The sequence below is a fragment of the Gambusia affinis genome, linkage group LG12 (genome assembly GCF_019740435.1).
Source record: "Gambusia affinis linkage group LG12, SWU_Gaff_1.0, whole genome shotgun sequence".
NCBI classification, from domain to species: Eukaryota; Metazoa; Chordata; class Actinopteri; order Cyprinodontiformes; family Poeciliidae; genus Gambusia; species Gambusia affinis.
In genome coordinates this window covers 3,629,432-3,643,007 of record NC_057879.1, presented here as the reverse complement: position 1 = coordinate 3,643,007, position 13,576 = coordinate 3,629,432, and the positions used below count along the sequence as shown (strand labels likewise).

The window sequence follows — 13,576 nt, the reverse complement described above, 5'->3', positions numbered from 1 at the left end:
TTCGGTTTCATTATTTTTATTATACAACAGTATTTTCATGCTGTTTAATAAGGTGACAAAGACTATCTAGCCAGACGTTGTGCTGTGTAAGGCACTAGTGCATACAGACAACTAGAGTCGGGATTTTAAAATTGTTACCCACTTTCTTTTAGTTAAAATTGCCATCCAGTGGTTTGTTTGCTGACTAGAAAATTTTGATTGACAATGAAAAATATAGCTCCGAAATTTAATTTACATTTTCACTGCTGGATTTTATAGAATAAATAGTTCTTTTTATTAGAAACAAATTGGGCTAAAGGAAAAAAAACCTGCAAACTCTACTTTGTGTGTATTTTACTTGGTGACATCATTATAGGTAAGTGATTCAAGCGATTCGTTTTTGCTTAGGCATTGTCATAGTTTCTTCTTACTTTCATTTTGTATCAGTATGCAACCATTTTCTCCCATTTTGTGTAAGTATATCGCCCCTTTGCCAGTCCTTTCATTTGTACTCTTGGGTGTTTTGTATCTAACTTCTCTGATACAAATTAAGCCTATATAGCCATATTTGCACTCTTCTGCCTAAAGAGAATTACATTTTAATTCAAATGCTAAATAGTAGCTGAATGGGAAGATTTGGGGCAAAACAGAGACAAATAGGACAAACAACCAGGCAGACACCCATCCATCCATCCATCCATCCATCCACCCATCCATCCATCCATCCATCCATCCATCCATCCATCCATCCATCCATCCATCCATCCATCCATCCATCCATCCACCCATCCATCCATCCATCCATCCATCCACCCATCCATTTTCTAACACTCTTGTCCCTAGTGGGTTCAGGAGGGGTGCTGGTGCCTAACTCCAACTAATGTTCTAGGCGAGAGGCGGGGTCACCCTGGACAGGTTGCCAGTCTGTCGCAACCAGGCATACACACGGAGACAAAACAGCAATTTAGAGAGACTGGTTAACCTGACAGTCATGTTTTTTACTGCAGGATTGTGGCTCTAAGCTGCTGTCTCCCCATGCAGGTTACAGTGAGGCTCAAAGGCTATCTACTTTTTTCTTAATGATTACTGATGTATTTGTTTCCTCAATTTGGTCCCTTTTAACTTTTTATGCACCAGTTCTGCAGGAATAACAGTTGGAGCTTTAAAATGATCTCAATGGATGGCATCAACCAAACCAAACAATTTTTTAAAACAGCACGGTTAAAACTGATTGATCCTGGAATCTAGCTTCACAAACTGCTTCCATGTAGTTCAGAGTTGCCAAAATGTGTGCAGCTTCTTTCTAATTCTGCTGAAACGTTTTACTGCAGCTGTACAAAATACAGCTGAAAAATCTTGGGCCACAGAGGTTACACGGGCCATTTGTGGGGGTCCATCCCTCTTAACCCCCTCCTGGGGGTCTTCAGGTGTTGTGGTAATGCGCCCTCCCTGCCCTGGTCTTTTTGAGTTTTGGCTGCCAGACGTATTGGGTGCTTTGGGGGGTGCAGTTTCCCCTGCTTGGTGCTGGGTGGTCTTGCTTTCGGGTGTTGGAGGGAGCATTGGGGTACAGAGGACTCTGTGTTACAGGGTTGGTGATGATGTGGCAGGGTCAGGGAAGATCTGTGCCTTCATCTCTCCCTGCGCCTCTTTGGCTTGGGGGCTGCTGCTCCTTTCCTTCGTTGACGACCTACTTCCATTTATGGTGTATGTCTGTCTGGGGCTGTTGTGGCCTTCTGGAGTTGAGTACAGCTGTCCTTTGATGGCCTTGGGTGCTGTGGTTTGCAGGCCTTCCACTATCCTCGCCACTAACAACTGTGCAATTCCCATCAACAAGTTTGTCCACATATGACCCCTCCAACACAAAGGCAATTATTCCGAGACATACGTCACCAACTTCTATTACTCATAATTTCTCATTGTTTGTGTTACTGATCTGCAACAAAGAACAAGAGTGTTTGCGCCTGCAGACACTTTGTGCCAACAAACATTTAAGACATTTTTAAAATCTATCCATGTCACAAACAGCACCACATACAGATGTTTCTCTACTTACTCCTCAACACAAAAGAGTTGTGTGACTGCTTTTGGGCAGTCTGGTCAGAACACATAAATCCAAGCAAATTCAATCCAGTCTACCATTTATGAGTCAGAATCCACTGGGACCAGTGATTACAGACCCTGGCTCGTACAACCCTGAGAGTCTCAAATATTTGATCTAATTGAGATGCAGCTGTGGCATTTCCAGACACAACTCCAAACGTTTAGCATTGAGAGGCTCTCATGCAACCCCTGCTAGGATCAAATGTGAAGCTATAATGTTAAAAATTTATTTATCTTTTTCCAGCAACAACAAGACACCCAACCAGTAATAGTTGACATGAGCCATTTGGGTAGTTGTCCAGGTTGGCAATTAGAAATCATGTACAAGCACAAGGAAATAAATGAGTCCAGTGATCTATTGTTTCCCTTAGTTGTTGTGATTTCAGCTATTTTTCTGACCCAAATGCTGCATCAGAGGGAGTTCTTGAATAGGTAAAAGGTTTATTTAAAAGACATGGTCAAATCTGCAAAATAACAAGTCTGTTTCTCTGGTTTTCTCAGGAAGGTCTGGAGAGAAAGAGAAGAGCGACCAGCAGTTGACAAGCAGGATGATGCAGATTATTCAATGGCAGTTTTGAGCTCACGGTTCAAAGAAGAGGTTTCAGCATGGAGAGGGAAATGGGATCTGTGGAGGTTCGTTTCTGTGCAGGTTGAATCTTGCAATTATTTGTTTTTCTGAGCAGGGTAAGTTGGAGAGCAGACAAGTGTCGGCTGAAGATGATCACACGGAGGAAGACAACCATGAAACACAGAGATGGGAGGTCCAGAATAAGCAGCCAGTGAGGTGTGAGAACCACCAGAGTCCAACCTGTGAGGTGCCTAGAGTGAGTAGTAGGTCAAGGAGCAAAGAAGGCATTTAAAAAAACCAAGAAACTCTTAGGAAGTTACACTCAGGAGTTGGCTTGACTCTACCAGTGACGGTTAGGCGTCAGGCACCAAATGGTGGCCTGCCAGCTCACTAAAAACCAAAGACAAACAAAACACTGATTGCTGTCAGGTATGTAGCCAGCAGCAGGTGGAAAACCAACAAGGATCCTCTGTTCAGGAAAGATTACACAAGCACAAAAACAAATTCTAACAGAAATTTTGTTTTGCATTGTGTATTAAATGGAGAGTTGTCTCACTAAGAGCTAGCTACTGAGAGAAGGGAGATTAGGTTATTAGCCTGGTAAAAACTAGCCCCTTGTTTTACACTTTGCTTTATACAGAGGGTCTCCGCTGTGGACTATTGAGAATCAATTGTTTTCGGGAGGTGTGGACTCTGTTGGGGTTTTAAATTTTACCCAAGTCTTGAACGTTTGTCCATTGTAATGCATGAGTTTGACGCTGTAAAGCTTACCTGACATTGCTTGGACTGTAAATAACCCTCTCTCACCCACCACAAACAGAAAAGTGACGACAGAGGGTGACTGTTAATGTTAATGCAATATTTGGAATCGTAGCCAACATGTAGTGGATGGCTTTGTCCACTTCCTCTGCTGTCATCGCTAAAACTACAGGCAGACTACAATTCTGAAACGATACAGAAAATTGTCGACATCGTTCACAACTTCTGCTTCTGTTCACCGATTGGCCCAGTTCAAATACTGTCGAAGGAATGTACTGAGCGGTGACGTGAGATTAGAAGCAAGCAGAATAGTTTAGGAAGGCAATGGCCAGGCTAGCTCTATGCTGCAGGGCATTGTATTGAATTCCCTGAATAAAGTTGGGTTAGTTAATACACTTCAGTTTATTATTTTTCAAAAGGTTTCTTGTTAGTTTGCACTGGTCCATTACATAAATATCCAATAAAATAAGTAAAAACATTTAGGGTATAATGTGGAAAAAGTGCCATAAATTAATTTACAAGGCTGTGTAAATCTGACCAAACCAGCAAGAAATTTTGATCGAGAGAAAAGAAGAAGAAGATACTTACAGCTGCCCTACAGAGGAACTTAAGAGGATGGTTGGAGGCAGAAGTCAAGGGAGATTACTCACTACTAAGTTAAAGTTGTTTCTATTCGTTTTACTTGGAAAGGAACAAAACGAAAAACAAATACCCTCTTTGGCCAGCAGAGGGAGTGCTAGCTCAAAAATGGACAGAAATCTATCTATCTATCTATCTATCTATCTATCTATCTATCTATCTATCTATCTATCTATCTATCTATCTATCTATCTATCTATCTATCTATCTAGACATATATATATATATATATATATATATATATATATATAATTGTGTATTTTGTATAGCCAAACATGTCTTCTGTCTAAATAATGCGGTTTTAGTCACACTTTTTAAAATAACATTATTCTAGACGTCCTGGTCATGCTCCTATTTTCCAATAAACTTTACTCCTGCTTTGTGTTTTCTTTTTTTTTTTTAAAACAAAGGTTGCATTTACCTCGATGCATATATCCTATGACAGTTAAACATGTCTAGTTTCTTTCTAAATGTACATATATGCACTTTCATATCAGCAAGAGCCCCTCACAAAACAAATTTTGTGTTTTTTTGGACATTTCTTGTAGCGTCTTGCTGCCTTCTTTCAGGGTAAACATGCTTGCACAGTCAGATTGGGTATGTTGGCAGTCATTTTAAATGTCCTCCATATGTAGATTATTTTCTGTACAGCAAAATATGGGTTTAGTCTTTGGAGAGCTCTTTGAATCCCCTATACCACACTCGCTACAATCTTCTTCTTTTTTTTCTTTTTTTTTTTTTTTTACAAAAGGTCTCCCAACAGTCAGGGGCCAAAATATATATATTTTTTCTGTAGTTTGAATTTAATTGACTTTTTTCCATGTTAGTTTTAAAATAAACATTTTAAAGGGTATTTTCTACCTCCTCGTTTCCTTACATGTAGCTTTTCAGTATTTCAGTATAGCCTATAGCAATGTGAGACCAAGCTGGTGACCAGTGCAGGGAGGAAATACCAGACTGCTGTCTCATTTTCAACTGTGCTGCTCAAAGTTGCATTTCCTTCACAATTCAATTCAAATTCAATGATACTTCATTAATTCCAAAGGGAAATTTTGCATTACAAACGTGGCACCATTTTATGGGAAATAAACCGGATTGCCGAGAGGCACTTTGGCAGCAACGAAACACTCGACCCAACACTCGTTCTATTTACCTTTTTGATTTTTTTTTTTTTACATAAAAAAAACCTACACAAGATAAATGTCTGACAAATGAAAGGAAAGAGAAATCATTGCAAAGCAAACTGTGAGAAACCAGCCAAAGTAGTTGTACACAGAAAAGTCTGACTAGAACCATAATTTAGACCAAAATAGAAAGAAAGAAAAAAGTTCCTGTTGCTTAAAGAGAAGAAGACTTGGGCTGTGGATGACTGCTTCAAAGTTGGATTCAGCCATGCAACCATGAACTGAAAGTAGGGTTTGGTAATGAGCATTTCATTTCTTCAGAATGATGACGATGCAACTTTCAAATGAAGAGAAGTGTGTTAAAACTCCTCCTGAGCGAAGCCAGATCAACAACAGCTTGGATCTCAATCCGGCTGAAAACTGATGAGATGCCTCATTAAATAAACCAATCATTTTTTTCTTACCTCAACACTGATTCATCCCAGAATTGTTCCTTCTACTTGATCTAGCCAAAAGACATTAAAATGTCAATACCAGCAACTTCTGTGATTTATTCATATTTTGCTACAAAACAAACTTAACTGAACATCCTTTAAATGTACTGATTCCATATCCCCCCAGGGGTTGAATATGGCCGAGCAAACATTCCCATCAGGAATTGCGCTCCTAACACAGGACAAAATGTCAGGACCCCTGTGTAAAGCCTGTGGGGTCTGAATCCTCCACACTGACCATATTAGCTGTTACACAGGCTCTCGTGAAATGCAGAGACTGAATGCAAATAAAGGGATTAGAATAATAAACCGGGACAAGGCAGCGCCCCTTTAAAAGCCCTCCCCTTAGTTTTTATGAGGCTGCTGCAGTGAGCTTCTTTGGAGATGTTCTGGTGGTAAACATCACTGGCACTAACACTGCAGTGTATAGAACTACAGAGCCAGAGTTGATGCCTTCAGGTAACCTCTGGTACAGTTAGTTACATTTTCTAAATAAATTCCATTCACGGATGGAGTATTCATGTCCCCTAGCCCACAGATCTTAATGCATTTAGGAAGGAATATAGCTTTCATTTTTCTTAACAAATAATCTATTTAATAAGTTGTGGAGTCGGATTTCCCACTTGGAATGTCTGAATTTATCCAACGCTGACTTTGACATCTAAAATGGCAGTTCCTTCAATCAACAATAGTTCTGATTGAGTTTATTTAAATGGGACGGCAAATAATAATGTTGCAATAAATAAACCGCATATAGCAAAATGATCATTTCCATCCGTAGTCCCATAATACAAACACAGGATACAAACATTCATACAATTTCATAACTAAAAATAGAAAATTTAGTAAAAACAGAGCATATGTAGTCAAGAATACCTATTTCAAGCGGTTAAAATATTAATGGCTTTTTTATCTTTGTACAAATGACAGTTTTCGTAGTAAAATGTGGTCAAAACATTCTTATTTTTTAACACACACAAGTCAGAGTGCATCTAAAATCCATGTTACTTGCAGTGCCTGCAACTCTAAACTGAACAAATTAAAAGTGGTGTTTGCTTATGGAAAGTAAAGCTTAAAAAGATGTCCGTAAGAGGTACTACAAATGAACAATGGCTACTTGGGTGTCGCCAAGTAGCCATTCTCAGACTATTTAAACTAGAACACTGTTAACTCAGACGTAACATCACTCCGGGCTCCGAGTTCGGACTTCCAAGGAATTGCACCATAAAAGTGCATGCCGCACTTTTCAGATTTGAAGTTGAACCCAAATATTTACATACACCAAATAAAAAGACATACTCATTTTTCTCACTGTCTGAAGATACATCAAACCTCTTGGTTTAGATTAATTAGAATTACAAACATTTGCTAAATGCCAGAAAACGTGGTGTCTTCTGGGTGTGGCCTTTAATTACATCCTTAGGTTTGTCTCCTATTAACTGAAATATGTCTGTTAAGTTTGTGGAAGGAAATAAAAAAAAAAAGGTTTGACCCAGATCATACAGCTTAGAAGACAATTATTCCTGATACTGGAAAAAAATATGTGTAAACAAGAATATCTCAAAAAAATGCTTTGACCAAGTTTTCTGGCATTGAGCAAATAGAAATAATTTTGGTAATTCTAACTAACCTAAAGTCTGCGATGGACTGGCGGCCTGTCCAGGGTGACCTCGCCGAAATGTCTCGCTGGAGATAGGCTGTACGTCTGTAAAAAAAAAAAAAATTGAAAAGAAAAGAAAAAATAAAAAATAAATTAAAGGGAATAACGGGGAAAACGATGTGAGGCATATTGTGTTACAGAAAATATAAATACGGTATAATGATGTTTGTGGCAGAATGTGAAAAGGTTCTGGGTTGTGAATACCTCTGCGTATCGCTGCACAGGAAAACATTCACACATTTTATGCTAATTTCTTTATGCATTAGATAGTTACAATAATAGATCTATAAATGCTTTAAATTAGTGCATGTATAACGTATATTTACAGTAAAGTAAAGTAAGTATTTGAAATAACAATAGTCATATTCACTGCTTCCTAGAACACATACGTTGACTAGTCATTCGATAATAGCAATTTTTCCGACGGTTCTTGAAAGCAGCAGGAGGAGTGATTCACAAACTGGCCATACGTAAACACTTCTGCGCTGCGCTTGCTGCTTACCCACGATGCAGCGCGGTTCCACACAACATAGCCATCTTGTCAGGAGAGAGGGAGGGAGCTGTCGGCGCTGTTAAGATTATCACTTGTTTCAGACGTTTTGAGGTCTGTTCGCTCTTCAACTATAGATAGTAACAAAGTAAAGTGTTCTCGACGGACGTCTTGACGTCAGTGAAGTAGCTGAGTGAAGTAGGTGCGCTTTGGTGAAGATGTCTCGTATACTTGTACCGACGTAGAGGGGGAGTGTGCGGCGGCAGCCACTTGGCTTGAATTGTTAGCTAGCTCAGCTCAGGGCTGCGGGGCCTCCTTAGCTCAAAGTAGCTCCTGCAGCTGGGCAACACTCTGCGACAACGGCCGGCCGACGAGTGGACAGCCGGGGAAGCAGCAGGCCGGTCCGGGCTGACTTTAAATTCAGTCGTCGTACAAGCAGCTTTCGGCGGTGTCAGGACCCCTACTGCTGGACAAGGAGACGCAGAGTGTGGAGTTCAGCTTCATGAAACGCAACAGGAGACCGAGAGAGGAAGAGGATGGCGCAGATTCATCTTGATTACAGCTAAATAGGAAGAGGAAAACCAGACCCGAGTGTTGGAAATAAGACAGAAAGCTTCTACCAGCGCGCCTCGTTTTGAAGGGAGGAGCAAAAAACACAGCCGTACGGGACCCGGAATCCGACTGGCCAACATGTCGAAGATGCCGGCCAAGAAGAAGAGCTGCTTTCAGATCACAAGCGTGACTCAGGCCCAGGTGGCGGCCGTGGGGGCCGCCGACGACACCGAGAGTCTAGACGACCCGGACGAGTCGCGAACTGAGGACATGTCGTCGGAAATATACGATGTGTCGCGAGCTGAGTACGAGCCCGCGTGCGAGAGGAGTTCCTCCGACGAAGCTCTGAATAACGTCGGAGAGGCGGAGGCGCCAGCAAACGCACCTCAGGCCACTCTGCCGCCTGGGCCGGGAGGTATCACAACCGAACTGAGGAAAGTTGTAGGCTCCGGTTCGGTTCATGGCGGTCAGAACCAGCTGGGGATTACCCTGACACCTGGGTTACCCCTCATGACTCCGTCTGGAGGGGTCCAGCATCAGCTGCCTGCTACAGCCAGCCCCGGCCTGTCAGCCAGCACCTCCCAGCCTGCTGCAGGGTCCAGCTCTGCCACCTCCACCGTGAGCTGCTCATCACGCTTCAGGGTCATCAAACTGGATCACGGTACCGGAGAACCGTTCCGGAGAGGCAGGTGGACGTGTACAGAGTTCTACGAGAAGGACTCGGGGACTGACAGCATAAGGCATGGCAGTGTAACCCTGGACCCTGCTGCAGAGAGGGACAGTGGGCTTGGACCTTCAGTGGGGTCAACAGTGTCCCCGGCTACTCACTCTGGTCCTGGTTTGGGATCCATGGCTGAAGGGTCTCACTCTTCGCTCCCGCCGCAGGTTCTGCATCAGGGCTACAGCAGCCAGCAGCATGCAGGCAGTACTTCAGCCACACACACTTCCTTCTCCAGTGTGAAACCCGTAACCCTTCCTTCTCAGTCATCCATAGGGGGTCTTCAGGTTCATGCAGCTCAGAGCGTGCTTCCCGTCGGACAGAACGGTCTGGCCCACTCTGAGGTCCACATGCAGAAGTCCCCAATGATGCCTCCTCCGTACGCGCCCCAGCAGCCGGTTCCCGGAGTCCACCCGATCGCCAGCCAGTCGTCTGGACTGGCACAGCACCAGACGGAGTATTACCCGCAGCCTCAGCCTGCGTCCATACCTGCAGCACTTCCCGGGGGACAACAGGCTCTTCCGGTGTCGAGCCTCTCTGCTGCGACCGGCGGACACGTCCTGGCTCCGGCTTCTGGAGTGAATCAGGCTGGAGATGTCGGCGCAGTGGTGGCTGGGGCTGTCTCTTCAGGACCACCAGCGCCTCAGACTGTAGGGTTTGGAGTCCCCGGGGGGCCCGTTTTGCTCCCGCTTCAGACTGCAAGTCAGTACGTCCCAGCCGTACAACCTCAGCCCATGGGCCACCCTGTGGCTACCGGTGTGCAAAACGTGCCTGCAGTCGGAGGTGGTTCCAGTGCACCTGCGGGCGCCGCCGCCACTGTGCTCAGTGCCTCCAGTGCGACCATGCCAAATGCAACGACTTCCAGCTTGCCTCCTGGTTTGATAGCCCACACCAAGACTCCGTGGATATTGGGGGTGCAGGGCCTCCCCGCCACCGGGTTCGGACAGGTGGAGGCAAGCGGAAGGAAGTCGGAGGGAGCGGCCATTGCACAGTCTCCGGTTGTGTCTGGGAGGGACGCCGGGAAGCCCTTCATGTCTGAGACCCTGCAGCTCTCCACTCCTACTGTCACAAGCCTGTTTGGAATCCTACCTGTCGACGGGGAGGAGGACAGGTAACGCATTCCTGCTTTCTTATGTGAAGTGTTTGCAGGTTCTGTTGAGTCCAACAGGATCATTGTCGACTGTGGCGTATCTCCCCTTTAGAAGCTCAGATCACAGGAAACACTTGTTGCTCATCTGTCTCATCAGGTGAAGGACCTGGTTTACCTTCACCTCAAATCAGATGGATGGGAGGGAAATGCAGTGGAGCGCAGGAAGGAAATGTTGGATTCTAGTTTTTGGGCCAAAAGGAAAAAAAATGATAGAGAATCAACACTTGAGGCCAGTGCAAGGAACAAACTGTTGAATATAGAAAACCTCTTGTTTACAACTCAGAGCCTCTAGGTGTGTGTATGGTAGTGTGTTTGAATGTTGCAAGTGTAATGCGTTTATTATTATTTTTTTCCACGGAAAAGGGCATCTAGTCTAGTCGCACATATAAGTTTGATTTGACAGAAACGGACGCACCGATTAGTTTTTCCCCCCCCCAATTCCTACCGATAATTGGTTTTCCTCACACGTATCGGTATTCTGAATCCAACAAGAAATGGAAGATTTACAAGACAATCATCATCTGTTCCTTAAAACGCTATATGACGTTAGTTGGTGCTTTTATAGAGGGACAAATGGTGGTAGTCCTTTGTTCTGATGCGTTTAATGCAGGGGTGCGGCCCTCTGAAGGATTTTGGGCAGCCTAACCTCAATGGAGCGAATCTGGCCTGCAAGGCAGACACCGGTTCATTCTCCACTAAATAACATCATCTTCAAAAAATAAGAGTAGATTCTCATTTATTAGTGAAGTTTTGTCATGCATCTTAGTTTTGGAGTAATTAGAATCAAAAGTATTGATTTGATTTTTCTCAAAAGCAAAACTTGAAGCCCAATAAGAAAAAAATCGAGCCAGAAAAATGTAAAAACTACAGCCCTGTTTGCTACAAAATCATTAATGCATGACTTTTTAAATGTTTTTATTTTTTGTATCTACGATGATCTACTTTTCCTCTTTCAACAGAAAATTTACTTTTTTTAAATTATTGATCAGGTGAAATTAAAGAGACACATTTTGTGCGTTTAACTTCCCGATTTTTGCCAGTAAGTTTGGACGCCACTGCTTTATTTTCACACTGCTTTGGAGCTGGCTTTAATTTCATTGGATATGTACACAGTGACGAAAAATAAACTCAAATTAATGAAAAGGGGGGGGAAATAGATTAGTTTTTGATAATCACCAATCAGATCTGATAAAGAAAAGACCGTCTCATTCCGGTTCCTAGTCTGTCGATTGGTGCCTCTTTAAAAAGAGCATTTAGCTTCCTAAACCACTAAGAGCAGGAAGGAAAATGTAACAACTGCAAAATGAAAAACTGTCAGGAATGTGGCGTGTAGATTATCTACCTGATCAAAGCAGGAGCACACAAATGACTGCTACCTGCTGTTTTAATCAAATCTGTTAAGAATAGGTGTTAAATAATTTTTTTAAATGATATTTCACTCGAATTCACGAGACCTTTTTCGAACCCCGGTTTTAAGTGTTAATCTGGAACAAGTTGTGGAGCCTGTTTTAGACAACGTGAGCGCTTCCTGTTGTACAGACTAGTTTCACTCTGACAGACTTTTCTCGCTCAGTGCGCGCCGGTGTCACTTTTTCTTTTCGTCCCCCTAACAATTTATTGGTCCGGACGTGCTGCTCTGACACAGGCGATCTCTTATCTTGAGGTTTGCAGTGTGTGTTGCCTCGGCAATTTATGCCTGTTTTTTTTTAAGAAAAAAAAAAAAAAAGGCTAACAGACTTCACAAATTGAACCTGCCCTAAGCCTCTTCTTCTGTGTGTTTGTGTGTGTTCTGATGGCTTTTAAGGCACAGCTTAAAAAAAAAGGAATCGTAGCCCTCGTTGCCGTGACTTAGCTCACTGTTCCGGTAGCCTTGGGCTAATCACGGCCTCCCTGTAAATGAGCTGCATGCCTGACCTTTTAATAAGCCAGTTCCTGCTCAGGAAAAATACTTTGGAACATAAACAAGCAAAGAGTGTTTGAGTTTGTGTTGCCACACTCGTGACAGCACGGTTTGCACTTTTACCTGAGCTCTTTAGTGCTTTTAAACAAACACAGTTAAGAACCAGAGACCCCGTTTTTTGGCTTTTTTTTTCTCCCCCCTTTTATAACGTGTAAAGGTAAAGACTTCCGGCAGCAATCTCTTATGGGTGCCGCTGGCTTTTCCTGTCTCCAGATACCAAGCGCACTCTCCTTCCTGAAGTAACCTCTGAGTTCTCAGCTGCAGTAGATGGCGCACATAAGCGGAAATGATACAGTGCCTGAAATCTCTCAGCGGTTTCCATTTACAGTCACACAGAGGTGCCAGAATCTAGAGCAGGCAGGAAATGCAGCCTGTAGAGTCCTGGCAGCAACGGTTTTATTGTGCTTCATGTTGATGTGGGTAGTTTACTGAGCTTGGAGCTCATTTTAAACTCTAATTAGTCTTCTTTTCTCTTTTAAATCAATTATTTATTCCCATGTGGTGTCATGTGAGTTAACCAGTTTCCATTAGCGATCGAGATAATTCCTACTGAATTGAACTCATGTGATGGTATAAAAAAGCAAAACATGTATGCCTCAATTAATTGATATTTGAAACAAAGAAGCAACAATTATTCCTACTGATGCTAAATAACACAATTGACTATAGTTCCAGTGCTCCTATGTATATCATTGATTTAATTTTGTTTTGTTATACTAAGCAAATGTGTAATATGGTAATTTTCGGGGAAAGCATTCTGATTAGGGCCAGAGCTATAATGAGTTAATTTCAATTAATTAGTCATAATTGGTTTTTAAACAAGTTAAAAAATTTGAATGAAATTAATTACATTAACTTTTTTTTTTTTTATATACACAAAAGTTCTGACCGGAACCTTTGTATTCGAGTGTTTCTGGTACGCCCGTAAATCTGACGCACAAGCAACATCCGTAAATAAAGATGGAAGACGAAGCTGTTTCTCTTGGTCCACGGAGGGATCATTTCTGCTTCAAATAACGATCTGATGGGACTCCGGAAAACACTGTTGTTGTGCTAAGAGCAGTTAGCCTGTCGGTAAAGATATTAAAGCCTAAAATAGCATCTCAGTGCTTAACATGTAGCAGCAGCTCAGATGCAAACATCAGCGCTCGCAGTCCACATTTCTAAAATGAATAAAACACTTGAGAGCTGAATGACTAGATTAGCATTTTTGCACCAACCTGATGGTTGAATAACTTGAATAACAAATTTAAAATAATACATATTTTGGCTTTGGAGCTCATATGTCTGTTTCTTTAATAATTTAGTCACACAATAATTTTTTGAATCAAAAATGTTGCCTATTGTGTCAAGTAAAAAAAAAACTATTAGATTTATTATGAA

At 42.4% G+C, this 13,576-nt stretch overlaps 1 protein-coding gene and 1 long non-coding RNA gene across 3 annotated transcripts in view; both read left to right on the top strand.

Annotated features, from left to right (window-relative positions):
* Positions 1 to 289: 289 nt before the first annotated feature.
* Positions 290 to 2,896, top strand: LOC122841368. Its single transcript, XR_006372380.1, has 3 exons — positions 290 to 355; positions 2,581 to 2,677; positions 2,763 to 2,896. It is a non-coding gene; the product is annotated as an uncharacterized LOC122841368 (long non-coding RNA).
* Positions 2,897 to 7,828: 4,932 nt separating this feature from the next.
* Positions 7,829 to 13,576, top strand: part of LOC122841367 (TSC22 domain family protein 2-like) — a 28,344-nt gene continuing 22,596 nt past the window's right edge. Inside the window, exon 1 of one of the 2 annotated variants that reach the window (XM_044134637.1) lies at positions 7,829 to 10,194. In XM_044134637.1, the coding sequence (XP_043990572.1) occupies positions 8,504 to 10,194 (1,691 nt within the window). In that variant the 5' untranslated portion in view covers positions 7,829 to 8,503. The remainder of the gene's footprint in view (positions 10,195 to 13,576) is intronic. The other variant, XM_044134636.1, reaches the window with a different exon arrangement.